Source organism: Amphiprion ocellaris, chromosome 3 (assembly GCF_022539595.1).
Source record: "Amphiprion ocellaris isolate individual 3 ecotype Okinawa chromosome 3, ASM2253959v1, whole genome shotgun sequence".
In the NCBI taxonomy this organism is placed as follows: domain Eukaryota; kingdom Metazoa; phylum Chordata; class Actinopteri; family Pomacentridae; genus Amphiprion; species Amphiprion ocellaris.
In genome coordinates this window covers 5043260-5068292 of record NC_072768.1, presented here as the reverse complement: position 1 = coordinate 5068292, position 25033 = coordinate 5043260, and the positions used below count along the sequence as shown (strand labels likewise).

General features: G+C 41.9%; 1 protein-coding gene across 2 annotated transcripts; it reads right to left on the bottom strand.

Moving 5' to 3' along the window:
* Positions 1-5669: 5669 nt before the first annotated feature.
* man2a2 (mannosidase, alpha, class 2A, member 2) lies at positions 5670-21429 on the bottom strand. Of its 2 annotated transcripts, XM_055008971.1 has the most exons (24): positions 21273-21429; positions 19113-20063; positions 18374-18631; positions 18099-18243; positions 16821-16992; positions 16454-16581; positions 15943-16116; positions 15257-15443; positions 14270-14447; positions 13749-13951; positions 12478-12660; positions 12166-12280; positions 11990-12060; positions 11718-11883; positions 10188-10424; positions 9813-9935; positions 9395-9509; positions 9007-9140; positions 8753-8894; positions 8264-8397; positions 7925-8002; positions 7223-7417; positions 7029-7142; positions 5670-6255 (listed from the first exon to the last, which is right to left on the bottom strand). In XM_055008971.1, the coding sequence occupies exons 2-24, from the start codon at positions 19242-19244 to the stop codon at positions 6103-6105; spliced, it is 3537 nt and encodes a 1178-aa protein (XP_054864946.1). In that variant the 5' UTR covers positions 19245-20063; positions 21273-21429; the 3' UTR covers positions 5670-6102. The 2 variants fall into 2 exon arrangements, with proteins under 2 accessions (XP_054864946.1, XP_023117852.2); XM_023262084.3 differs by lacking the exon at positions 7925-8002.
* Positions 21430-25033: the final 3604 nt, after the last annotated feature.

Here is a 25033-nt window from a genome sequence, read left to right as displayed (position 1 = left end):
GCTGTGGCTGCTTGTGTCTTAACTGCCAAGATTTTCAAACTTTTAGGGGGTTTTATGCATTTGAAATTCCGCCCCTGACACACGCAGACGCCACCCAAGAGAGCAGATGGTTCATCACTTCTTCAAGGCCATATATCATTGTTGCAAGTGTGTTTCCTTCACTCCAGGCATTGAGCTTTAACGGGGTGCCAGCATTCTGTCTTCTTGCTTGCTATCCAGTTGCAGTGAGCTCGCTGCCAAAATGCCTTCAAAAAAAAAAAATAGTGTCTTCTTCTCTGGCTCTAGTGTTAGTGGCCTCTCAAAGTTTACAGTATAATAAATGGAGGCTTGTGTGCATCCGGTAGCAGCTTTGTTCATTAGCTGCTACAGAGGTGCAGGTAACCGGGTTCACGGGTGAAGGTACATTTATTCTGTGGCCCATAATTAGATCTGCCGGGAGAGCTCACTGCACAATCCAGTGCTCCTCGGAAGCGTCATGCTTTGCATTATAAATGTGTGGAAGCAAACGTGTGTGCGAATTGGCTTATGTAGTTAACAAAGTATTTGAGTGTGAAAGCCTTTTATCGCCATCTCTTACATGTTCATGAGCTGTGTCTCTTCTTTTTTCCTGCATGCCCTTTAGCTTGTATTAATTAGCTGCCATGTATGCTGTCTAGTAACCAGACTTGGCAACAAGAGATACTACATTAATTAAAAATAATACTAACAAATAAGCTCCCCCATTAGCTGATTTCACATTTAGATCAGTCGGACGCTGAGGTTTGGGGCTCGTTATCTGCCTGTTTGTGTTGAACCTGACGCTGAAGGATGAAGGCTGACTGTCGCTTTGGCCTCCATGGGAGTCTAAGTATCCCCAGGGTGCCTCTTAGGGCGCCTCATCACTCCCCGCCTTACTTCTTTTTTACTTCCACTGCAGTGATCACTGTCAGGCCTCACTGCCACCGCTTTCATTTTCATGTCTCTGATCCATTTTTGTGTGCAGTGTGGGGGAAAAGAGAAACATTTCTTTTCGTGTTCACCTCCTGCTCAACTCCTGTCACTTCCACCTTGGACACCTTCAGCTCAGACTGGTAAACATGGGGGAAACTTGCTGCTGTTAACTGCATGTGATCTGAAGTGTGAACCTAAACGCTCAGTTTAATGTCAGGGCGGCCGTTTGACAGCCTGTCTCAAGACAAGCGAGGCATGGGCAGCTTAGGAGGGCTGATGTCTCTCTATCTGAGGACAGCATCTCTGTCCATGCACTGTGCTGCCTTCAGTGACTCAACGTTGCCCCCTGCTGATGGAGAACTAATTGAGCTGTTGACTCATCCAGAGGAGGGCCACAGAGGAGCATGCAAATGAACCCCAAACTCACTAGTGCATTTAAAAAATCCAATTAATTGAAGATAAAGAGAGGCTTTTAAAAAAGACAAACTTTGTTTTGATCTTTATTCACGCCCCATCTCTCCTGCAGCTTTAATCCACCGTGAATAACGAACACAGAAGACACTGCCTTCATATATCACCTCTGAATAAAACAGAAAAACACAGCACTACTACGGATGTCACATTTGAGACATTTATTGGGGAAGTCGAGACAGCGGGTGGGAGGTGGGAGAAGGTCATAAAACACCTGGAGAAAGTGCGACCGGAGATGCCGTGAAATGACAGAAATGTTAACCACAGCTGGAGGGGAAACGGTGAGAGACAAAGCACAGAGCGTGGAACTGTGGCAGGCCACATGTCAGGTCAGAGAAGGAGGGCAACAAAAGCAGCAGCCCTCCTGTGGAAAATGGTTCAAGTGGTGGGACACGGTGGGGCAGGAAGGGATGGATGCTTAGCACAAAGCATGACACAGGTGGGCTGTGTGATGTCCAGCTACAGCTTTGGACACACATGACAACATCCTCCACGGGCCGCTGTGAAGAAGGCAGATACTCAGGAGAGGCTGAGGGCCTCAACTCAGCCTCAGGATAAGAAGCACTGTGGAGCTGATGTTAGAAAAGGGAAATAAAAAAGTGTAGCTCGTTTGAAGAAACTTATTTTCCTCAGTGTTAAGGATTACTTTGTGTGGTTTGATTCGGTTAATGTTTAAAGCAGGGGTAGCCAACACGGTGCCCGCGGGCGTCTGGTTGCCCGCAGAGACCATGTGAGTTGCCTGCAACACATGTTTTAAAAATAACACTAGTCACCATGAAATTCCTTGTAAAAAAATTATAGTTGCTGTTATTTTTAAATCAAAAATACCTACATTAATGCAGATTTTGAATTACAATATTATAATTTTTTTTTTTAAAAACAAAAGTGTCTTCGGTGTAAATGAACTTTGACCTTGTCCGAGTCAGAGTTCACTGCGCATGTCAAACCACCACGTCACTCTGCTGAAGCGGACGTAGACACTTTGGGAAGCTAGATGTGGTTTTTACGCCCAAAACATGACAGAGAAGTGAAAGAGAAAACGCTATTTTCACGATGACTGGGAGGAAGAGTTCCTTTTCACGACAGTGAAAGATAAATGTGTGTGTCTTATTTGCGGGGAGACTATTGCGTCGGCAAAGCGGCACAATGTGGAGAGATGCTACTTTAGCCACCACAAAGCTTCCATGCTAACTAGCCACCTGCTAGCACATAGACTGTATGTATGCGCACTACGGACAGGAAAAGCCGGGACTTAAAGGCAGCTTTGGCATCTGCTACGCGGCGAAAAGTTTCTTCGTGGAGAAAAATGTACCATTAGAAAAGCTTGTTTCAGTGACGACAGATGGGGCTCCTCCATGACGGGTCAGCATGCAGGCTTCATTGTACGATGCAGAGGTGATCCAGACTTCCCAACATTCCTACATTACCACTGCAGCATTCACCAGCAGGACATATGTATGTACAGAAGTGGCAGGATTTGATCATGTGATGACTCGTGTCGTGAAGATCATAAATGGCTCCAAAGCCAAACAACCAGGACATTGAAGGTGCTGCTGGAGGAGCTGTCAGCTGAACATGGTGACCTGTTACTACACACAGAAACCACATGGATCAGCAGGGGACCAGTTTTGCAGCGTTTTTTGTCACTGTTGGCCGAAATCAAAGAGTTCGTGCAATCCAAACAGGAAGACACCTTGCTGCTTGAGGACACTGAGTGGATTCTTGCCCTTGCATTTTTAACGGACATCACTGGGAAACTGAACCATCTGAACTGTGAGCTACAAGGTAAAGGTAAGACATGATAAGCTCTGCAATGCCAGGCTTCCCACTAACACACATTTACAGACAAAGAAAGAGGTAACATGTTGTCATTCAAAACACCGTGCCATTACACAAAAATGTGAAAAATAATTTGTTGAAAACATGTAATGATTTGTTGTTATGATCTGTTAAAAATATTGCAATGCTGGTGAAAAATGCTGGTGATTAGTACTAATGTGATAGGATTCATTTCAAAATGTGAGAGTTGATTTTTTTTTTCTTACATAACTGATAATTTTTACAAACATGGGACAGAGTTCATGAATTGTTCAAAAATGTTACAAAGGTAGTAGTTTGCACAAATGAAGCATGATTTGATGACAGTTAAAGATTTCCTAAAAATGTTAGAAGTGACAATTTGCAAAGAAATGTAACTGCTGTGATTTTGAACAAAATGCTGCAAATATGCTGATTCATAAAAAAACTGCCAAGAAAGATATTTACCAAAGTTTCAGAGATGGGATACCTCTGACTTTTAAATATTGGAACAGATTTCCATATATACGTGTGTGTGTGTGTGTGTGTGTGTGTGTTTCCTACCATCATTGTTGTGGAAATCATTGTTAATAATTATTTTAAGGAATAATTAACATAAATGTGATCAGAAAGTCTTTTTACATATTATTTTCATTATTATTATTATTGTTTAAAGATGATGGCGCAAGTTTGCTATTGAGGAAGTTTGTATCAAACAAGGTGCCCTTCGTACGACTCAGTACCCTTGAAGTTGCTCTCAGGTTCAAAAAGGTTGGTGACTCCGGGTTTAAAGGGTCAGTTCACCTAAATTAACCCCCAAAATACTTAGTACCATCTAGCCATGCAGGCTGGAGTGTTGTTTTTTACTTTACAGTCAACATACTTTAATACAAGCAAGAAATTATGCATCTTGCCCCTTTAGAATGACATCGCCCATTACATATAACACAAAGCAAATGTTTATTCATGAGAAGCTCCTCCGTTTCATTTGCGCAACACTTTAAATCAACTGCACACTGGAGAAAAACAGGCTTTAAGACTCTTCATTTCATCACTTTTCCAGTGTCAACAGCCTGCTTCAAATTAGTATGGAGAGGGGATTTGGGACATTTCTTTCTCAGAAGAAAGTAGTTCCAGCGAAATCTCTTCACGGCGACGTCTGTGGATTATCCAGAGACAGAAATGTGTTCCTGGAAAGGTGAGCTTTCAATTTTAATGCACTCAGGACCGAAAACAGAAAATTCACTTCAGCTGGGACGGTGAGAGAAATCTCAGAGACATTCGCTTTGGCATCAATTAATGGTTTTATTTGTCACTGTTTTGTCATTTATTAGGCAAACGTGCCAAATATTGTCTCCTTTTACCTTCTTAAATGTGAGTATATGCCACAGTCCTGTTGAAAACCTTTATAAATGTGATATGTCTGGGTTTGGGATTGTTCCTAGTACAAAACAAGTGATATAAAAGATGTGATTTCATACGACTAGCCACAATGTAAATGACTCCAAACCAACAGTACCTGCATGTTGACAGAATATCAAGCCTCCGAAAGTTGCTCTTTATTATTTTAATTTATTTTACTATATTGTGCAAAAATGATAGAAAATACACCATCTTTGTAGACTTTGCATACCATTTTTTTGTTTTTGTAATTTGGGTGTAATTCTGCGTGAACTGACCCTTTGATTTAGCTCACTAATAAGTTCCTTTTCCTGTGACGACATAACCCACTGCTCGACACAGACAACCACATTAAATCGATGACACTCAACAGCAATATGAATGGTCCCTGATAGTAAATACTTTAACCTCAATACACCCCCTCCCAACACACAAAAAAACCCTCAAGTATTCACAAGAACGTACTCTACAGACACACACATACCAATATATCTGCTGTATGGTATATATGAGGTATAGTCTTTGCCTATTTTTCTACTGCATACAGTATGGTACACAAAACCACCCTCACAACAGTGAAGTACGAGCACAGGAATGACCGACGGAGCTCGGAAGTGCACGGACCTTCCACAGTTTTTCTCATCAGCAGAGAAGGAAGCTCAGGGAAGGTGAAAAGAAAGAGAAGTTTCGGCTCTATCTACAGGCAGAAACAGTGGACAGAAGGTAAACAGTCATCCAATATGATTAATGATCACGCTGGAATCGCGAGGTGACCAGCGTGGAACTCTTGGAATCGGACAGCTTAAGGATTCGCAGCTCGGGTCTCCTGGCAAGTTAAGAAGAGGAGACCACACATTCTGTTTGCTGCATTCGAGTCTGTCAACTAAAAAAAAAAAAAAAAAAGAACATTAACCGCCGTCAATATTACAGGTACAAAAAAGACCTAATTGCTGTGATCTTCTTCATTGCGTACATAAAAAAATTAAAAAACCCATACACCAAATAAAGCTTTGTAAATTGCACTCTGATGTGGCACCAGTCCCGCCCCCCCCCCCCCCCCCCCCCCCCCCACCTCCCACCTCCCACCTCATCATCATAGGGATATTTACATTCAGTAGTTCAGTCCAGGATGGAGCAAAGATAGAAAAAGACACAAGTCTTTACAAAGCAGAACTACAAGAGGTTCCATTTTCCTTTGCAGAGACAACCAGCGGTCGTGTCTGATGATCGATTCTGGCAGTCTTTCTTGTTTTGGAACAGCTGCGAGTTGAACCCGGTGTTGCTGCTCTCCGGGATGTCCACAGTAACAGCTATCGCCTGCCCCCTGCTGTGCAGTCAGTCCTGTTACAGTGGACCCTGCCTCTCCCAGCTGAAGTGTTTGTGATTCTGCTTAACAAAACAGAGAGACCCAGACCCCTCTGTTGCCAGTCTGTGGCCAGCGTCGGCTTGGTTTTTGGTCCGAGGAGTCTGGTGGGTTTTTATTGCTTTTGGTCCGGGCAGCTCTTAGCGCAGTTTGAGCTTGAAGGCGGAGATCTCCATGGGATCCAAGCTGATGGTGGAGTCGTTGGCCAGAGGCGTGCTGGAGTCCATCAGGGTCAGAGACATGGGCTGGAGCAGCTGCAGGTCCAGGTTCTTGAACAGTCCCGACACGCTCAGCTGCAGAGAGAAGAAGAGCAGGAAGGTCGAAAGTTTTAGAGAACAATACAACCGACTGACATTCAGACTTTACTCAAGGTTTACTCAAGTTAACAATAAAAATGGAAGTAAGAAAGGTCACAGAAATATCACCCAGAAGATTTACTGTAAGAATTTAAAGTTAGGTATTTCTTATAACGAATGACTACAGTTAGTATTAAATTATTTCATCATTATTCCTGGTGCACTGACAGTGAATTTTGATCTTATTTTACATCCCATCTTGTAGATTTGTGTCACACCAACAGATGGTTTGTATACAGTCTCTATCTAATAGCTGTAACTGTACAGTGGAGTCCAAAGTATAATCATTCCCTTTTAAATGTAGTTCAGCGTGATAATTAATTAGCACAGAACATATATTTAAGCTACAAGTTTGGCTAACAGCTAAAAGTTAAGTTAATAGTTCAAAGTTTTACCAAAAAGTACAGCTAACAGTCGAAATTGTAAGTTAACAGTACACGAAAGATTGAAACTGCAAGGTAATGGTTTAGCTAAAACTTGAAACTGCTAGCTAATAAAATAACTATCAGTGTAAATATGTGGCTAATAGTTTAGCTAACTCTCAAAATTGCTATCTAATAGTTTAGCTAAAGCTTGTAACTGCTAGCTAAAGCACTTGTACAAGCAAGCGACTATCTGCTCATACAATAAGGATGGAGAGTTGAGTGGAACGTTTAAAGGACCCATCTCCATTTATTTGATTTTTTTATTGCTTGAGTTGGTACGCTGACCTGTCCTTGGGTGGTGGTGCAGTTGAAGCCGAGGTTCTGAGCCTCGAGACCACAGTCCAGCGCCAGGCGGTGAAGGATCAAGGCCGTGTGTGCAGACGGAGATTGGGGGTCCTGCTGCTCACACAAACACAGAAAACAAGTCAGTGCATCGAATATCTGAAGCCAAAATAAGTACAATTTTTATGTCTCCTCACCTGACTCTGGATGCTGCGCAGATTCAGCAGGTGGAAGTCACAAGGAAGGATGGACTTGAGAGGGGCGAAGGTTTGCAGAGGAGGGATGCCGCGTCTTTTGGGCAGAATGGGCAATGCCAGGACCTCGTGGTTCAAAATGGCGTTGGTCATGTGACTGAGTACAGACGGGAAGCTAGTTGTTGCACTGTCCATCATCTGGAGGAGAGCGGACAGATTTAAGCGACTGCAAATGGCATCCATAAAACATCAGGGACTCACCTCTAGAGATGCTCTACTACATGAGGAACAGGCTCTAATTAATTTGTCAAAGTAGGTGGTATTTCTAATTCCAGTCCAGACAGACACAGTAGTGATGGCTGCATTGTTAGACCAGATTTTAAATGAAGAGCTGTACAGTGTTGAGGTTTAGTGGCAGGCAGGCATTATTTCCCAAGTACCATCAGCAGCTTTAACAGAGCTGGATGATAAAACTGCAACCAACGCCTTACATCCTCTGCCAATGTGTATTCATTTACTTGATAAATGGTATAATTTGTTTCTTTCAGTGGTGCCGTCATAAAGATGAACTGGTTTGGCTACTGCTATGAGGTAGAGGGAAACCTAAAAAAAACAAAAAAAAAAAAAAGGAACTGGAGCTATAACTGCAGACACGACTATCATGTGCCCTAACAAGCATCCTCTGTGTTGCCAAGGCAACATTACCTCTCGAACTCCGTCAATCAAGATTTGAGAGAAGAAAGAATGAAACAGGGACGACAGTTTGGCAAAGAAGCCATCATGCTGAAGGTAATGGAGTGGAAAAAAGAAGAGAGGGAGAACCAAATTAGAGAATGGAGAGGATAAAAAGACAGATGCGGTGGTAATGAGTGCTGAAAGAAATATGAAGAAAGGTGTTATTGATCATACAGAATGAGGAACAAATCCATGTTATAGTCCACAACCTTGCACGGAGTCACTGAAGATCACGTCAGACCAGATGAGCTGTAATTGTGCCAACATTTGTCCAGCTTCAATAGCCACCTTTACTGTAATCTTACTGACCTTGTTACCGGTGGATCTACTTTCCAGCAGCAGTCTGAAGCGGTTGGCCGTCCTTTTGTTGTCTTTCAGGCCCTGACCCAGCCCACGATTATCATCCTGCATCAGTCGCCGGTCCATAATCACTTCAAGCTGGCCTGAAGATGGAGGAACAAGTGCAGCAGCTTTAATGCAAAGCTCGCGGATCAAACTTTCCGACATCCATCAATAAACAAACACGCCGAGCTATCCGTTATTTACAAACTCCACCGTTATTCACATAACAATGATAAAAGGATTAGTTGAGTAAACAAACATGAGGGTAAAAACTCCTGCTCTCCGAGAACCTCTCAAGGCAAAAGAGGGAAAGATAAGTGCTTCAATACTTTTGCATGAAAGGCAAGAGACGAGCAAACAAAGAAAAATACCATGCATTTCAAAGATTACTTTCACTGGAAAATGGAATGAAGAAAAATGGCACAACATTAAGTGAGATGTAATAAAGGCACAGACCACTCTCCAGGCTGCTCACACCCAGAGACTGAGCCGTGTGCAGTGTGAGCCGGTGACTGCTGTCCTGGATGTACGCCTGGCTGGGCATCGGGTAGAAGTTGGCCTGCAAGGGAAGTTTCAGGTGGAGTCGACGAGGCTGCATCTACAAGAACAGATGACACAATGTGTCAAAGGAATAATCGCAGTTATATAATGTTACATTCTGACAGCATATGAAGAAAAACTGTCCTCCTTTGCAAACAGTTCCGACTGACCTGGAAGCCGTTGAGGTCTGTGTAGAAGACGTCTCCGCTCTGGATGTCGGTGACGAGTCGCATGGCCAGCTCCTTATTGGTCTGATCTCTGATGTCCACCATGGTGGTGATGTCTATAGAATAACCATCAACCCCTGGAAACACAAAACAGTTCAGAACCAAACTCATGCCAAGGAGGGGATGAAAATTAAAGAGTGGATAAAACACCACTTAAAGAGTATAAAAAATAGCTAGCAACTAAGTCAGCTAACAGGAGAAAATCTATTTTATTTAGAATTTTGCTGAAGGTACAGGTGCATCATGCCATTTACTGTCTTTAAATAAACATAAAAGCGCAGCTGAAACCAATTTGGAGCGACTCCATTGTGCAGTTTTCTGTGTGTATTACCTGGCACATTGTGAATGCGGAAGGTCTGCTGAAAGTGCTGGTAATGTGCCACCACCTCAGAGAAAAGAGGCCCTTCAACAACGCGTACCACAGGTGGCTCTTTCTGGTTGTAGGGCTGAAAGCAGAAGGAAACACTGTGCAGTCACCAGCAGAACAAGTGCAGAAAACAGGAGGGGAAGAACGACGGCGAGAGAAATCGAAGAACTCATTGACAGAATAGGCAACTAGATACAGTTTCACAGCCAAGCCCCTTTTTCTTTGTTGTCTTCAAATCAAGAGGAGATGAAGCAGCACCCAGTCTGCCTGCGTTCCTGCCTCGAGCGCCCCAGCGTGATACAATGACACAATACTCAGGGGAGACGCGATCAAAGCCTGTTTGAGAGGCAAGTAAACATCGGAGAAAGAACCAAGAGAATACCTTTGCTTTTCCGTCTGGCAGGAAGAGGTAAGCTCCACTTTTGTCTTTAGAGGGACGAGTGCCGTAGATCATGAACTGCATCTGAACCTTCACTTCTTGAGGATCATCTTTGCGCTTGATACTCTGCATATGAAAAAGCGTACAAGAGGAAGACAGAGCAAGAATTGGGAGGGAAAAAAACAAATTCAAAGGAGATGAAAGGTTGTTTGAGTAGAAACAAGACATGTCATGTTCGCTCTGATCAAAGAGTGAAGATTTATTAAGAAATCAAACTTCTGGCTTTTTCCTTCTGAAGATCAAAGTTAAAACAGATGAATAAATCGTTAACAGATGAAAATAGAGTCAACAGAAGTAAGCATGGAAAAAAACACAAACCTCCAGCAGGCCGGTGGTTCCGGAGAAGCCCAGCGTCAGAGACTGGCTGCTGATGTAGAAGGTCTGAGCGTCGGCCTGCTGGGAGCGGACAGGAAGTGGTTCGGCGGCGCGGGCGGTGACGCCACGACCGGAAAGCCTGAGCAGGGTGTCGGAGCGGAGCGTCATGGGCGAATCCGGGGAGTCATAGAGGTGGAAAACAGCCAGGCCGAGAGGTGGCAGACGAACCATGAAAGTTGCCTGGGTGGATGGTGGAATAATTGTTGGATAAAAATAAATAAAGAAATGAAAGCTGAAACAAAAACACCCACACAGAAAGCTCGTTTTGTGAAAGCGCTGGCTTCATTTTCTTTGTTAATCGGAATGGCGAGTGTTGACCACAAGGCATTCATTAAAAGTTAAAAGGATTTACACATTAGAAACGGCGGCGTAATTAAACTGATGAGCGATGGCGTTAACGAAAGCGACTGTATTTCTGTGCTACATTTGAAATTCATTACTTTCTGTAGGCGGAGAGCATTTCATTTGGGCAAAACAAACACAAATTGAATGCAAAGTCACAAAGGAGCAAATGTTTTTACAAGTGCAGATTTAGTACATGATTTGAGCCGATTGATTTTTTTTTCTTTTTCTGCTTTTGAGGCCTGAAAGAAAACCCATCTGCTCCAGTTGCAGGTTGATGTTACAGAAAAGAAGAAAACGGTGACTGAAGCAAATGTTTTAATTAAAATTCTATTCAGAGTGTTTGTAATGCTAATTTGCCATTAAATTACATTACATTTCCTGAGCAGTTTACACTTTTCACCCAGACGCCAACACAACGACACTGTAAGGGACACCAATACTTTCTCAAAACACCAACTTGGGCTGCAGCTACTTCGATTTCCACGAGCCAACTTGAATTTTCCTCACAGTTAATGAAGTATCTATCTATCTATCTATCTATCTATCTATCTATCTATCTATCTATCTATCTATCTATCTATCTATCTATCTATCTATCTATCTATCTATCTATCTATCTATCTATCTATCTATCTATCTATCTATCTATCTATCGTCATGCACAAGGCAACGTGTGCAGAAACGTAATTTAACTGAACTGAATTGTTGGCTAGTTTGTTTGTATGCATGCAAATATAACCTCTTGGAGCTTAATTCCTAAAGCAAGTTACAATAATGGCACAGAGACACAGTTAAGAGAGTGCTCCACCTGTTTAGCATTGCACTCCTGTAACACCTCAAACCTACAAGGACTTATATGAAATCAGCTCCGCTTTAAATGCTGCAAATGACTATCTCCTGCGCATTTGCAGCTAATAACCCTCTTAACTAAATATGTCTTTCAAGGTCTTTAGGGGCTTTAAGTTATTCTCTTCCAAGCTAAGCGAGACGCCATAATGATTTGATATTTGTGGCTGAACAGATCCAGTATAGACAGTAATGGAGAACTGTGCAGAAACCGCTGCTGTGCTACAGATATGCTATTATCACTGTGCAGAAACCTGCACTCTAATGGATTTGGTCTCTTACCTCAAATACCTCCGCACTCATTTGACTAGCGGAGCTCCACTGAGCACTCAGCTGCACAGGGAGGGTCTGTCCATCCTCAGTAAGCACCCGCACCCTCACCGTGTTGACCAGCACCGTCACCGCACACAGCCTCTCCTGCTCGATGGGGTTGAACAGAACCAGGTACCTGTTAGAGAGAAGGGGGAAGAAGCAATCATAAGCACAGGATGATGTAGGAGTGGCTGAGAGAGGAGGCGGAGGAGATGAAAGATAAGGGGAGATGCAGATAATACCTCGGTCCTGCCGGATCCAGCTCGATTAAAGTGCGCTGAGGCAGAGAATCTTGAGTAGCACGCCTGTCATCCTGTAGAAGGAAAACATGACGCAGGAAGCACAATGAATGTTCAGAAACTGTACAAATGTGTGTATTCTGTTTATGACACAAGTGTTCTCTTGTGTTCCCTCCTACCGTCTCCAGGAAGGGCTCCGTCTGGTAAAAGCGATAAAACTCTTTGTTCTTCATCACCAGGAAATGAGCAGCATTGATGATTACTCTCTTCAGGCCGATAAGCGAACGCAGTAGTCTAGGGAGGAGGAGTGAGAATTAATGGCTCTCTGCGGCAGTCACAGGAAACGACTTATTTTTCTTTAATGTACTGAACAGGGCAGTATGAAATAGCCACAGGATTAAAAAGAAGCAAAGTTTTTTGATGTCATCTAAACGATTTTTAAGAATTTAATTTATTCTGTAAGTTCTTTTTAAAGCCCCCCAGACTCTTACTTGGTGCCATAGTCAATGACAACATTCTCCTTTGCGGTGCCAGTAATGGCATCGTGGTGCTGGAAGAGGCCGACCGACCGCCTCGCATCGACAAGCAGGGCATAATCTGAGACCGGGTAGCGTCCTTCCATCCCCGCATGCCGAGCGTTCGCAACGGCCAGGCTGTAGAGGATCTCTGCCCCCCTGAAAAACAACGACAAACCATAATAAGACATAGTACCTTCTGTTAATCAGATAAAGATGTGTTCATAATATCAGCCAATTTTAAGATAGCAGCTGATTTTTCAGAAAAATTTCCACATACATTTCTAATATGTTGCTGTTTTGTATATTTTACAGAGAAGCAGGCTAGATTGGAATTAAATCCTGATCAACAGTTTTTATGACTATAACAACAGTAACTGTCTAAAAAGTCTGACATATATTAGATTCAGATGGCTTAGGTTGAGAAAAAGGTTTACTGACGTCAGGAAAAGTGATACAGCAAAGCAGCACATTCACGTTAGCATCAATTCTGAGGATTCTCTTCGACTTTGGGTGTATATTGGATTGGGAGTTATGCCATATTTAGATTACAACCTAACACAGGGACAACTTACCTGCTCAGGAATGTCACATTAAACCATAACTAATCTTGACGAGGTCAGGGAGTCCTGAAACATGTTTTTCCGACATCACTTATCTCTCTCTCGTGTGTCTTCTTCTGCAGCATCTGCCTTTCTCAGGGTCATATTAGAGGCCTGAACATGCTCACAGGTTCACAGTAGGATCATTTGAGGTGCCCTATAGGATCTACTGGATGATTTAAGGTGACTGCAGTTGACAGATGCAACCTGCATGATATTCTGGGATGTCTTAAGCTAACAGCTGCAAGGAAATATCTTAGTGAGGGGAAAGAGAGTAATTTTTCCTTCACAATATAAGTATAATAAAAAAAATGATTCAGTATTGCATTTTTGTAATTTAGGTCTGTTTTCCTGATGTGTGAAATGAAAACCATGCAAGTATAAACAGCATGAGAGTACATTATTAACTTAGATTTAGTTGTTATCTAGTGTAAGTCCATGTGCTAAAACAATACCAGGTTCTAGGCCTTTGTTTTGATTTAGACTGTAGGTTTGATTTGTATTCACGTGTGTATATATACATGTGGCTTAATAATGGATGCTACACCCTTGTCTTGTTTGCAATGCAATGAAAACAACCAACGACTACTACTACGACATTCCACACCCTGAATGTTAGTAACGCGTGACTGAATCTGTCCCCACCTCAGATGCGACTCAATCACACGGTCCAGGCTCTTGTAAAAGGGTCGAGAGGTAAAATAGCCAGTCCAGTAGTGGTCCTCACGGTCTGCGTAGGCGAAGAAATCTCCACTAAGCACCGGGTAATCAGCAGGCCTGGATCCCTGGGCCACTCCATGTTTTTTGTACACGGCACTGAAGTAGTCACTGAGAGTCCCAAACTGAGCCTGTAAGGAGGGAAGAAAAAGCCCTTGCTCAAACACAGCTGCATAGAAGAAGCAAAAAGTCTTCCATTATTATGCATGAGCTTTTCATCTTACATGGCATCTTATGAACCAAACATCAAGTCGCTGCAGATCCTTTGTTCTGTCAGCGAGTTAAAATGCCACTGCATGATTCATTATTCACAAAAAAAAAAGATGGTACGCTGAGAGACTTTGTATACCGCACACCGAGATGCACGAAAATAATGAAAAAAGGTGCAAAAAAAATAAAAAGACATTTGGCTACAGGATTTTGTGATAGCTGGCAAATAATTTTCTCACTTGAACATGCATCTCTGGGTGAGAATTCATGTAGTCAAACAGCTTCTGGTAGTTGATGTACTGCTGATCCCACTCCAGGGCCTTGTCATAGCGGAAGTCATCTCCCAGAGGAACGAGGAGCACATTGCTGCGGTAGAGTTTGGACTTCTTGCGGTACTGATCCAGGAGCAGGTGTGCCCTGATTAAGAAAAAGGTAAAGAGGGAGGGAGGGGAGAAAAAGGAAAAAGTGAGGGGACATATTTCTTGGCATCCAAGCTGCTCTGCTTTGCATACGCCAGTTTTCTAAGAAATCACTCTGACCTTGGAAAGAGCAAGAACAAATTGGCCCTGGGGGTATTTTTCACTGAAATATGTCCTCTGGAAAGTTCTTTAGGTCCGTTAAAAGCTGCTTAATGTGACTGCGAGACTATCAGCAGTCCATGTCTGTCCCCCTCCGTTCACCCACCCCTCTCTGGCTGTTGTCACTGGCTCAAGTTCAAGTCGAGTTTATTTATAAGGGACCATTACGGAGTTGCAACAACAGTGACCAATCTGCTGTGTGGTGGAGTGTGTGTGTGCTGCTGGAGCTGAATACCAATGCTACGCAAAAACTAATAAATGTTTAACATTGGAAATATAATACCCAGACCAATATTGTTTCTATAAAATAAATATGCAACAGGCACAGGCTTCTAATTAGTTTCCCTTGCATTTGTCCCAAGGTTAGACCAAGACAGCTACTAAGGGGGACATGTTATAGTTACGAATTAAACTTGATGCTCTCTAATGGATATATTACATAATGGAAAGATACTTCTGAAAGATATCTTTTGCATCTTAAAACCAGCATTCTTCTTTTTAACAATCATCCATCATGTATACTGCAGCAGCAAATAACAGCTTTATAAATTAGTGATTAGTCTAATAATTACTTCTCAGTTAATAAAGTAATTGTTGACTATAAAACAATCCCCATTTCCTAAAGCTCAGTCCATTATCCGGTCTTACCTCTCTGCTACATTGGCCTCCACCACGGTTTTTGGTGGCACCTTCCAGGGGCAGTTTATCCGACCGCCTGGTAACCTCTTGAAGTCAAACTGGCAGCAGATTTTCGGATCGGGCCCACATGTGTGAGGCACATCGTAGCTATAAAACGGCATCATGTGGCAGAAGATGTCTGTGCTTGACCCGGAGTCTATTAAGGCAGCGAAGTAGAAAAAAAACAAAGCACTGGCTTGAAACATCCATTACTGTCAGTAGCATCAAAACAGCAGAATATAATTGATACAGAAGGCAAGTTTTGCTCACAGACAGACCAGAGCTCATTAACTCACTGGCAATTTAAGTTCACAACAATAGGGGGACTTTTTTTTTTTTTTTTTTTTTTTAAAGTAATTGACAACATTTAATTACTAAATGCTCCTGATAATAACTGACAATCAGAAATTGATCATATCTGACACATCAGATTTTTTCCATTAAGAACAAATGAACAGTAAGTCTTTGGCAGACATCCAATTCGTTCAGAATATAATAATGAACACAGCTCCACTGAGGCTATTACAAACTGGTTGTCCTTCCAAAATTTCCCCTCTCTTTCAAATGCCATGGCAAGTGGCATGACTCATTCTGCAATGAGCTTAACAAAGATAAGCACATGAATCAGATGACATCGCTGGCTCTGGTCCACTCACCCCAAGCCTGCCTCCACATAAACTCCAGACTGCGGGTGGAGGCAAAGTGTTTTTTAATGGAGTAGTGGACCCTCTGGATAAGCATGCTGGTCAGGTTGGCCCTCTTCAGTAGATATGGCATAGTGGCACTGTGACCAAAAGGGTCTACCGCCCACCCACTGCGAGGAGTTATACCTATAACGGCAAGCAAGAAGCAAGTATTTAAGCTTTATGCTCTCATAAGGAAAGAAATGCATCTTTGAGGAAATCACTCTCCACAGCGGGGATGCACTGAAAGTAGCACAAAGCATTTTATCACCCACTGAGTGAGAAGCTACACCGGCTCCGAGTGGGATGACAGGCGCAGATTTCATTATCAAGCACTGTGAGGAGTGGTATAATTTTAAGCTTAGGCTGATGGGAAGGTCCTAAAATTTCACAGGCAGAATTGAGCTACTTAAACATCACCATCATTCCTGTGAATATAAATACAAGTGGCTGTAAAAGGAATAATTTACGATCGACTGTATACCTAGATTCCTCTCCAGCCACTGGTGCCCCTCGATGAGCTGGTCTATCATGGCAAAGTAATGAACATTGGCTTCATCTGTCATCACCCAGCCTCCTGTCACGATTTCGAGCTGTCCCCCAAGGATCAGTCTGTCGAAAAGAAAGGATTAAGACAGCAAGGTGAGGATAATCCAGCTTTAAAGAGGGATAGTCATATTAACGAGATAACGAGCTATTTTTAGAGCTCCCACAATCTGCCAGAGGATACTACCCACTGAGTAAAATACTGTACTTAGGGCCGGTCTGCATCAAAGAATTCTCAACTAATTCTCTGATTTTGGAGGGGAGATAAAAGACAAAACTGTGCGCTTCAAATAGCTGTGACTCACTTGCGCATGGCCTCCTGTTTGTGTATGTCTGCAGTCTCCCACCACTTGGAGAAGAATGAAATCTCGGACCAGATGAACTTCCTGCGAGGATCCTCAGCCAGTTTCACAACCATGTTGTTTAAAATATGTTGCGTCTGGTCTGTGAAGTACTTGTCGAAAGTCTTGATCCAACCTAACAACACAAGAGGATAATTCGAAGCAATCTGCGCAACTATTGGAACACATATTCTCCGCTACAAATTGGGCTATTTCTGAAACAACACACTCCTACTCATCCTTATCTAGCCGGCTGATAAAATGACACGAAGAAAGGGCAGGTAAAAAAGACTCAAAGCTGTGGAAAAAACTACTGCCATGGATCAAAAATAAAACTCATATTTTATTCAAGTAGAGCTGTTCCCCTCAGAAAGCCATTTGGCAAAGAGGTTTCTAAGAAAGTGACTCAAAAGCACTTCTTTGCACTCTAAATGTGCAACAGTGTTGAGGATTGCAGCCGAAATACACACTGTTGGACATTTATCTCAAATGTTGCATCTTAATATATTTTATAGAGATAAAAGTGCTGCGTCATTCTGAAATTCCGCAGAATCACAAGGAGTGTTACTTAAATTGGGATAGTCAAGAGAACTTTAACAAGACTGTTGTGTATATTTAACAGTGTGCCGCGCATTGTTGACCTGCTTACAATACACCCTCATAATCCCCTCTTTGCTTTTAAAGAAACGAGCCTATTACCAGAAGATGTGCTTTCATGTGTGTTTGGTTTGAGCTGACAACCTCATTTCTGCAAATACTACAGTGGACACTTAATGCTGCATATGAAATACTTAACAGAACTCCACAGCAAAGCTTGACAATATGCAGCTCACAATGAAGCATATTTTTGCTGCTGATGGACAAATTTGCAGGTCCATGCAACCAGTCAACATATCAATAACTGTCAAGTTAGCAAGCATGTGGCACAGGCTAGTAAACAAGTTTAATGGAAATGTCAGTCTAAAATAAAATCTCAGCCAATCCCATCTATAAATAGCTTGTTTTCCAGTGCCAATACCTCCCTAATTCCATTGTTTGTGGGTAAGCCGTCAATCATGTCACCATTATGCTAATAATGATGAGAACAAATGGACCACAATTTGAATGATTTTTGCATCCCTAAAGTTGGCCTCCCTCTCAGGTTTAACACTATACAAGCAAGATGCTATTTTTAAGCTCTTCAGACAAACCTATAGTAGCACTGACACATGTTCAGCATTCAGCAAAGCTCTTGATGCTCACCTGGATCGTTGTGAGAGTGAGGGACCACAAATACTTGTAGCGGATCACTGTTCCATTCATCGGGGTCATAAGTGATGTCGAAGCCCTGTTTCCACACACCACCATCAGGGTTGTCGAACTTGAGAAGGGAGTAAACGTCCAGCATCTAGAATGAAACACAATCATTTGCTCGTTTGTAAGAGCAAAGCAATAGGCCTACAGTGACATCTGCAGTGTAGCTACAACTACATATGTGCTTTTTCTTTGTATTTCATCTGCTAGCGTAGCTAGTTCACCTGAACGTCTGCTTGACCGTTTCTGCCTACAGCAAACTGGCAATCCTGGGGCTTGACAGCGAGAAAAGTGGGGCGACCGTCGAAGGGTAGGACCCAGGAACCATTGGCACTTCTGAATGGCAGGTGGCCACTGGGAGACACAGCTCCTGTGTCTGTGAGCTCCATCACAGAGTCCTTTATGTGGCTGATGATTTGGTGGTTTTCCTCCAGGAGCTGCTCCAGCTGCTCTATTCGGTTCTGCAGGACTGAGATTTGGCTCTAAACCACATAAAACAATAATAAATCACACAACAAGGAAAGAAAACAAACAAAAAATCAGCTGATCAAACAACATTCCTCTCCTTTTTAGACCAAACATGTTTTACAATATTGCAAAGGTAACAATGCACAGCAGGAGACTGCACTAAATTTCATTGTACTTTTTGTTTAAGGACATTAAAGATTCTGATTTTGAAATATTTTAGTCAGTATATCTTTATACATGACAGAATAATTGGATGATCTGATGAGTCAGTTTGTATTTAAATACTTTAAAAATAAATATATTATACGCCTTATGTTCCCAGATCAAAAAAATCTGACTAATTAGCATTACCCCCTTAGAGATGTTTATGTTCATTTATGATCTGGTGCGGCTTCTGGTGCATCACAAAAAAAGCAGACAGCAGCACTATAAAAATAACTGCAGAAAGGGACTTTCACACAAGATATGCACCATCGGTACAGCAATTATTCTTACCCGTGGAAAGTTCCCGCCGTTCTGTCGCCTTGCAGGGTCATGTTGGACTCGATCCAACATCAGATACAGTGAGAACACAGCCACACAGAATATGGCCCCTCCGCACACTGTCACCTGTTTCCTCAGCTTCATCCTTCTCTGGAACGGTCTTCTTTCCGTGGGTTTCAGTTTTTAAAAAATGACCCTGAGTGCGGCGTTTTGTTTTTCCAGCACAGAGGAAAAAGAGAAGTCCTTGAAAACTGGAAAACAGTCCTTCAGAGAGCAAAAACAAGTGACGAAAAGTAAAACCGGCTACACCAGTACTAACGGTTCAGTTCCACTCCTGTGATGCCTCCAGTCTCCACTCACCATACTGGGGACCACAGTGAAGGGGGCTACAGCAGTGGTACCAACAGAGAGGGGTGCTAAATCAGCAATAGCTGGCAAGAATTCTGACAGCTCTGGCCAAACCACAGCCACCGGTGGGCTCCTTCAAAGTAGCCCTTGTGCTCAACCATCCAAATCGATGAGATTGCAGGAAAAGAAAAAAAAGCGCCACACACAAGGGGCTCAAACAGGGAGCCTAGTGTCCCTGCAACATGATGTGTGTTACTGTGGGTCTGCTCCACTGGTCCAGTCCCCACTCCCACAGCAGAGTCTAATCCACCAGTATAGCAATACCAGTACAATCCCCTTTTGCTCAGTTGGTCTCCAGTGCCATAACAGTTTCCACACTAAGGCTGTGGCAGTGCAAAAGAAGCAGGCTGAGAAAAACACCAACTTGGCTCAGAGCAGCAGCTTTTTAATCAAGCCCGAACTCTGCCCAAAGCAGCTCCAGGAATTAAAATGAGACAAATGTCATTCTTCTCTCAGTAGCATAGTGACTGCATTATCTACTGTGGCAGCATGGGCAGTGCGTCTGTCCTTGATCACAGGCGCCAAGTTGAAATCACATTACAGGGTCTTCTTCAGCTGTTAGGAAAATATTAGATTAATGAAACAGGCAAAAACACACATTCAGCCTTCTATTTCAGGAGACAGAACTGTCACAGACAAGTAGCACAGGTGAAAGGGTGTGTGAGAAAGTGAGAGACACTTTTTTTTTGGATCTGACAAGTGAAGCCAACAGGAGGGGGGAGAACATCCAGCTGAGCAGAATGCCCCAGGTTTCCTCACAGCACTAAAAAAGGTGTTAACGTTTTCCTCTGTGTGCAAATCCACGATCATAATCCGCTCACTTCCCTGGCTGGGACTATTTTAGCATTACCACACAGGGTTGAGATAATAACCTGGCACTCACATTTGCTAAGACTGACAGGAAAACAGCGTCAATGTCAGCAGGAAGGCGATTATTTCTTAGACCATCTGGGCCAGAACACATCCACCATGAAGGACTTTGTTGTAGGGCTGTCTGACAGAGCTGCTGCACTGCATGTACGTGACAAAACGTGAATGCACAAGTGATCATAAGCTGCTCACATGATGGGATATTAGTTTAGCATGAAGGGAAGCAGTCCTCATTATTCGCAATCTATGCGTGTGTGCATATATTAACGATCCAACTACCCTGAGCTTTATTCTGAGGAGGGACATCTCTTCACTTGAATGACTTTTAGTCACCTATCACCGGGCAGCTAGCCAGGTGACTGGGTTCCCTCAAACTTAGGCACACTCAAATATTTGCATGTGAACATTATCTCGTGCGAGCCAAGGCACACGGACGCGGGTTAAAGCCACTACCTCCTTCACCCATTGGCCACATTAACGAGCTCTGTCAAACTTTAACTATCACGGTTACTTAAACATTAACTAGCGCTTGATATCACGCATATGCAGCTAAAAGAAGCTAGCGCTAGCTACTACATATGCCACCAAGTTACACCAACTCGACTGGTTTTAGAACTAGATTCAAGAGTAGCACAGTGTTAGAATAAGGATTGTCATTGAAGTTACTTGTAAATCTGGGTGACCAGCAGCCGCAGCTGTCTTTCTGCTCCGCGGCAGATGATGACGAGCCTTACAGAAGATAGCAAGTGTTGGCTTGATAACATTAAGACAATACGTGGCTGATATTTCCTGGCTAACCTTTCACTTTACATATAAACCCCCACAAATATTAACGTACGATCTTGAAATTCTGACTCTTTGTGAAGAAAATGAAAAAAAAAAATCTGACGTTACCCATCAAAGGAGAGTATTCCGTAAGAGTGTGGAGCCCAGCAGTGTACGTGCTTTTAGCTCCGGGCTGACAGATCACAACTGAACTAGCAGATGTAGCTTAGCAGCTAGCGCCGTTGAGCTGCCGCAAAGGCTTGTGGGAAAGGGGGGCTGTGCACCAGTCGATGATGGCCCAACAGCTTCAGCAGACTTCACCGTAAATGCACCAACCTTTTATTTCCAGACCAGCGGGTAAGTTTGAGTTTCTGCAATGCGACACGAGTTTGTAAATTAGTGAGTAATTATTCTCTAAGTATTTCAATGGATATGTACTGTACTTTTTGCACAGGTTTTTGCACTGTATCGTCGTGTAGCAGTTATCATTTTGCACTGCTGTGTTTATATATTGCTTTCTAGCTTGTCAATATCTATATATATTGTGTTATATTTATTTTTATTACTACTGTTGTTTCTCTATTCTTCGTTCTATAGTTTATTATTATTATTATTATTATTATTATTATTATTATTATTATTATTATTATTATTATTATTATTATTATTAGGGTGACACCAACAGTCGAAACTAAATTCCTTGTATGTTGTGTACATACCTGGCCATTAAAGCTGATTCTGATTCTGATAATATAATCAGTCAGCCATATGTTCAGTCATATCACAGATAATGTCACAAACCACAGCAAATATGCATAAAAAGCTCTATAATATTTCATTTTCTTTAGCATTAGCTTCCTTCTGTATGTGTCCAGGTAATAGTATTTACATTCATGATTTTAGTCTCAACAACAAATATAATAATAAAATGAATGATGATAGGCTTTATTTGTATAAAGCTTTTTCAATGTCAAATTATATGAGTACATATATAACTGAGGGACTTTTGAAGTCCATGGGCTGTATTGTGCATGCATTTTTATTGAAAGTTAAAAAAAACTTAGGTTTTTTATGTTCATTGTGATCATGTCTTTACAAATTCCATAAATATTTATTATGGAAACAATCATTTATTAATAAAAAACGACTGGATGCCACTAAAATGCCAACTAAATAACAGTCCAAATTTAACAACCACCTTATATTTAGCTTAACAATAATAAAATTCATTTATTCAAAAATAATTTTGATTGTGTTCTTTTTTTAAGTTGAGCTAATCATGACAGATATTTCTGTGGAAAATAACAAATTGTGTCTGTGTCCAAGAAATCACTTTCAACTAAGTTACTCAGTAAGCCATAAGTATGATTGCGTTGTGCTCAAATATTTTTTGTTAATTTGAAGAATTTTAAAAATGTTCAGCATTTTTTTTTCTAAATACATAATCTATTTATTCTTTGGTGCAATTGTAGAACCAAGTTAGATTTTCAGAAAGAAGAGTCCCCTGGGGTTTCTGAAGAGATTCAAGCCAATCTTCTAATAATTTTAATAGTAATGCACTGTAAGATCCATTTTTAAAATAATGTACATTTTCGACAGGATTGTCAGAAGAAATGCACTGTCAATAAGACTTCTCATTCAGAATTCGAATAGTTTCCCATAAAGTTGAGATTATTGTCTTATAGGATTTGGAGAAATTAATAAGAATCCTACAGGACTGTATCTGAAAAGATGAAAAATGTATAAGACTTTCTGACTCGGGGTCAACCATTTAATACCACTTCGTCACCTACTGGGCTTAGTATAACATGACTCTATGATCAACAACAGTGCTTCTAAATTCATTATTTATTGCGTAGAACAGCACAGTCAACACAGTATGTGCCAGAATATAATGAATGTATGTGTTATTTCAAATGATTCTGCAAAGTAATCTCTGTAAATCATTTACAGCAATATCTGGGAACAAAATATTCTGGAAAGAAACATTGCAAACTTACATTACTGATCAAAATATTGTATGTGGGTGGCTGCCCAGTGCAAAATTATCCATCTATGAGCAAGAAGAATCACATGGTGGTCCACTGCTGTGGGCGGACATGTGATGGAAGGTCTCAACAGCACCCCGCTTGACTATCTGCTCTGACACACCACAGTCCAAAGTACAGAAATCAGAGCTGTTTTTTGTTGGCTCAAAGCAATCACAGTCACAGAGTATTGCTTGATTTGAAATTAAACAACCCCAAAAACTGCTCTGTCTACATTTTTGAACTTTCCCCAGCGCACAACTCTAAGTGATGAATAGGAAAGTAACTGCCTTTGGAAAAAAGACCTTTCTAACTAATGCTTTCATATTTGAGGTATGTGACAGACTGAGAACTCCAGTAAATTACTGTCCACTTCTCACCTCTTGTTTACTCGGTGGACTGTGGCAGAGGCAGCTTTTGAGCATACAAATGATATGCTGTAATTTACGCATATAAATGACACGCTGTGATTAAGGGATGACTAAAAACAAACATACCCACGTAGATGGTAAATTAAAGATGTTTTTCAGCCAATGACGTCTCAAGCTAATTTATTTTTCCATTCTGACTGCATGTTATAAGAAATATACAGCTCCAAAACTTGGGAGTATGTGCTACTTTTATACCATAATGCCTCTGAAAAGGGTCTACTGTGACCCCTGGAGTAACGACCTCCTTGTCCAATCCTGTAACCAGAGCGTCTGAGACCAAAGCAGGTGAGTCTCATTATTGTTTTTTGATGGCTCATTCAGGAACACTTTGTGTGTTTATGGGAACAGGTGATTATCTGACACTTCAATAATTAATTAGCTGACTGTGTGCAACATGACAGGAACAGATGGTACTGTTTTGGTTTCACTCCAATCACAAGAGACTAATAACTTTTCAGGAGAGCTACAAAAACATTCACAGAGTAGTGATTAAAGTGCATGAGAGTGTTGTTTCCAGACTTAAAATTAGTTGTGTTTCAGTAAACTACACCAGTAATGACAGAATCCTGCTCTGACAGCATAATCTCTCCCAAAACAAAGTGGAGATAAGGAATAAATGTTAGCACAGCTGCTTTTGAGTTTGATGTCAGACTGTGGCTCTTGCGTTTGGCTCCCTGGTGTTGTCACTGAGCCTCGTGGATCTCCTGCGGATCTGTTATGTATGTGGTCTTACAGCAAGCCCAGCCCTGAGGAGGTGTACACCAGTTGTTCATGCTGGATATACTTCCAAATCGACAAAGCGGCCATGGTAATATGAGAGTCTGAACAGTTGTACCTGACCACAAGCCCTAAAGGGAATCACCTTGTCTCCACAGCAACAGGGGATACACAACAATAGTGGTGGTCTGTCCAGGTAAACGAGAGCTCCCAGGGGACTGATCCAGGGAATACCATAACATCTTGCAGTGGTCTTTATCTGTGGTGTTGCACTGCAAACAGTGAAGCTGGTTATGTAGTATGTAAAGTTATTTGTGATCTGATGGATACTAAAGTACATGCCAAGATTCAGAACACAATATGGGGCTTGTACTTTTGTTCCACAGAGTGAAAAGCGTTGGTACTAATAATAAAAAAATAACCCACCCGCATGCAAACTTACTTTTACAATTTATTTGTGTTTTCAGTTTGCTTGACCTTTTATTTTACTGTATTGCAATTCAGCAGGAAATATTGTGGTTTTTACTCCAGTATATTAGTTTCCCCCCTTTAGCCCTTTAGCCAATCTTTTCAAAGTGTGGGTGAGGCTTTCTTTATCATTATCCCTCTTCAGAATCAGTTTCTGATTTGAACACGTATGGCTGAATTACTCCAATTTTATAACTAGTTTCACAATGTTGGAGCAGAGTTGGAGGTGAGCCGGTGTGCTGGAGCT

What these genes read in the sequence shown, in the direction of transcription:
- man2a2 (XM_055008971.1), bottom strand. Translation starts at nt 19,244, where the DNA reads ATGAAGCTGAGGAAACAGGTGACAGTGTGCGGAGGGGCCATATTCTGT. An exon ending in ACCCAGAGATGCATGTTCAA is followed by an intron (nt 13,952 to 14,269) that starts GTGAGAAAATTA and finishes CCCTCCTTACAG; the next exon opens with GCTCAGTTTGGGACTCTCAG. An exon ending in TGCGCAGCATCCAGAGTCAG is followed by an intron (nt 7,143 to 7,222) that starts GTGAGGAGACAT and finishes TTGTGTGAGCAG; the next exon opens with CAGGACCCCCAATCTCCGTC.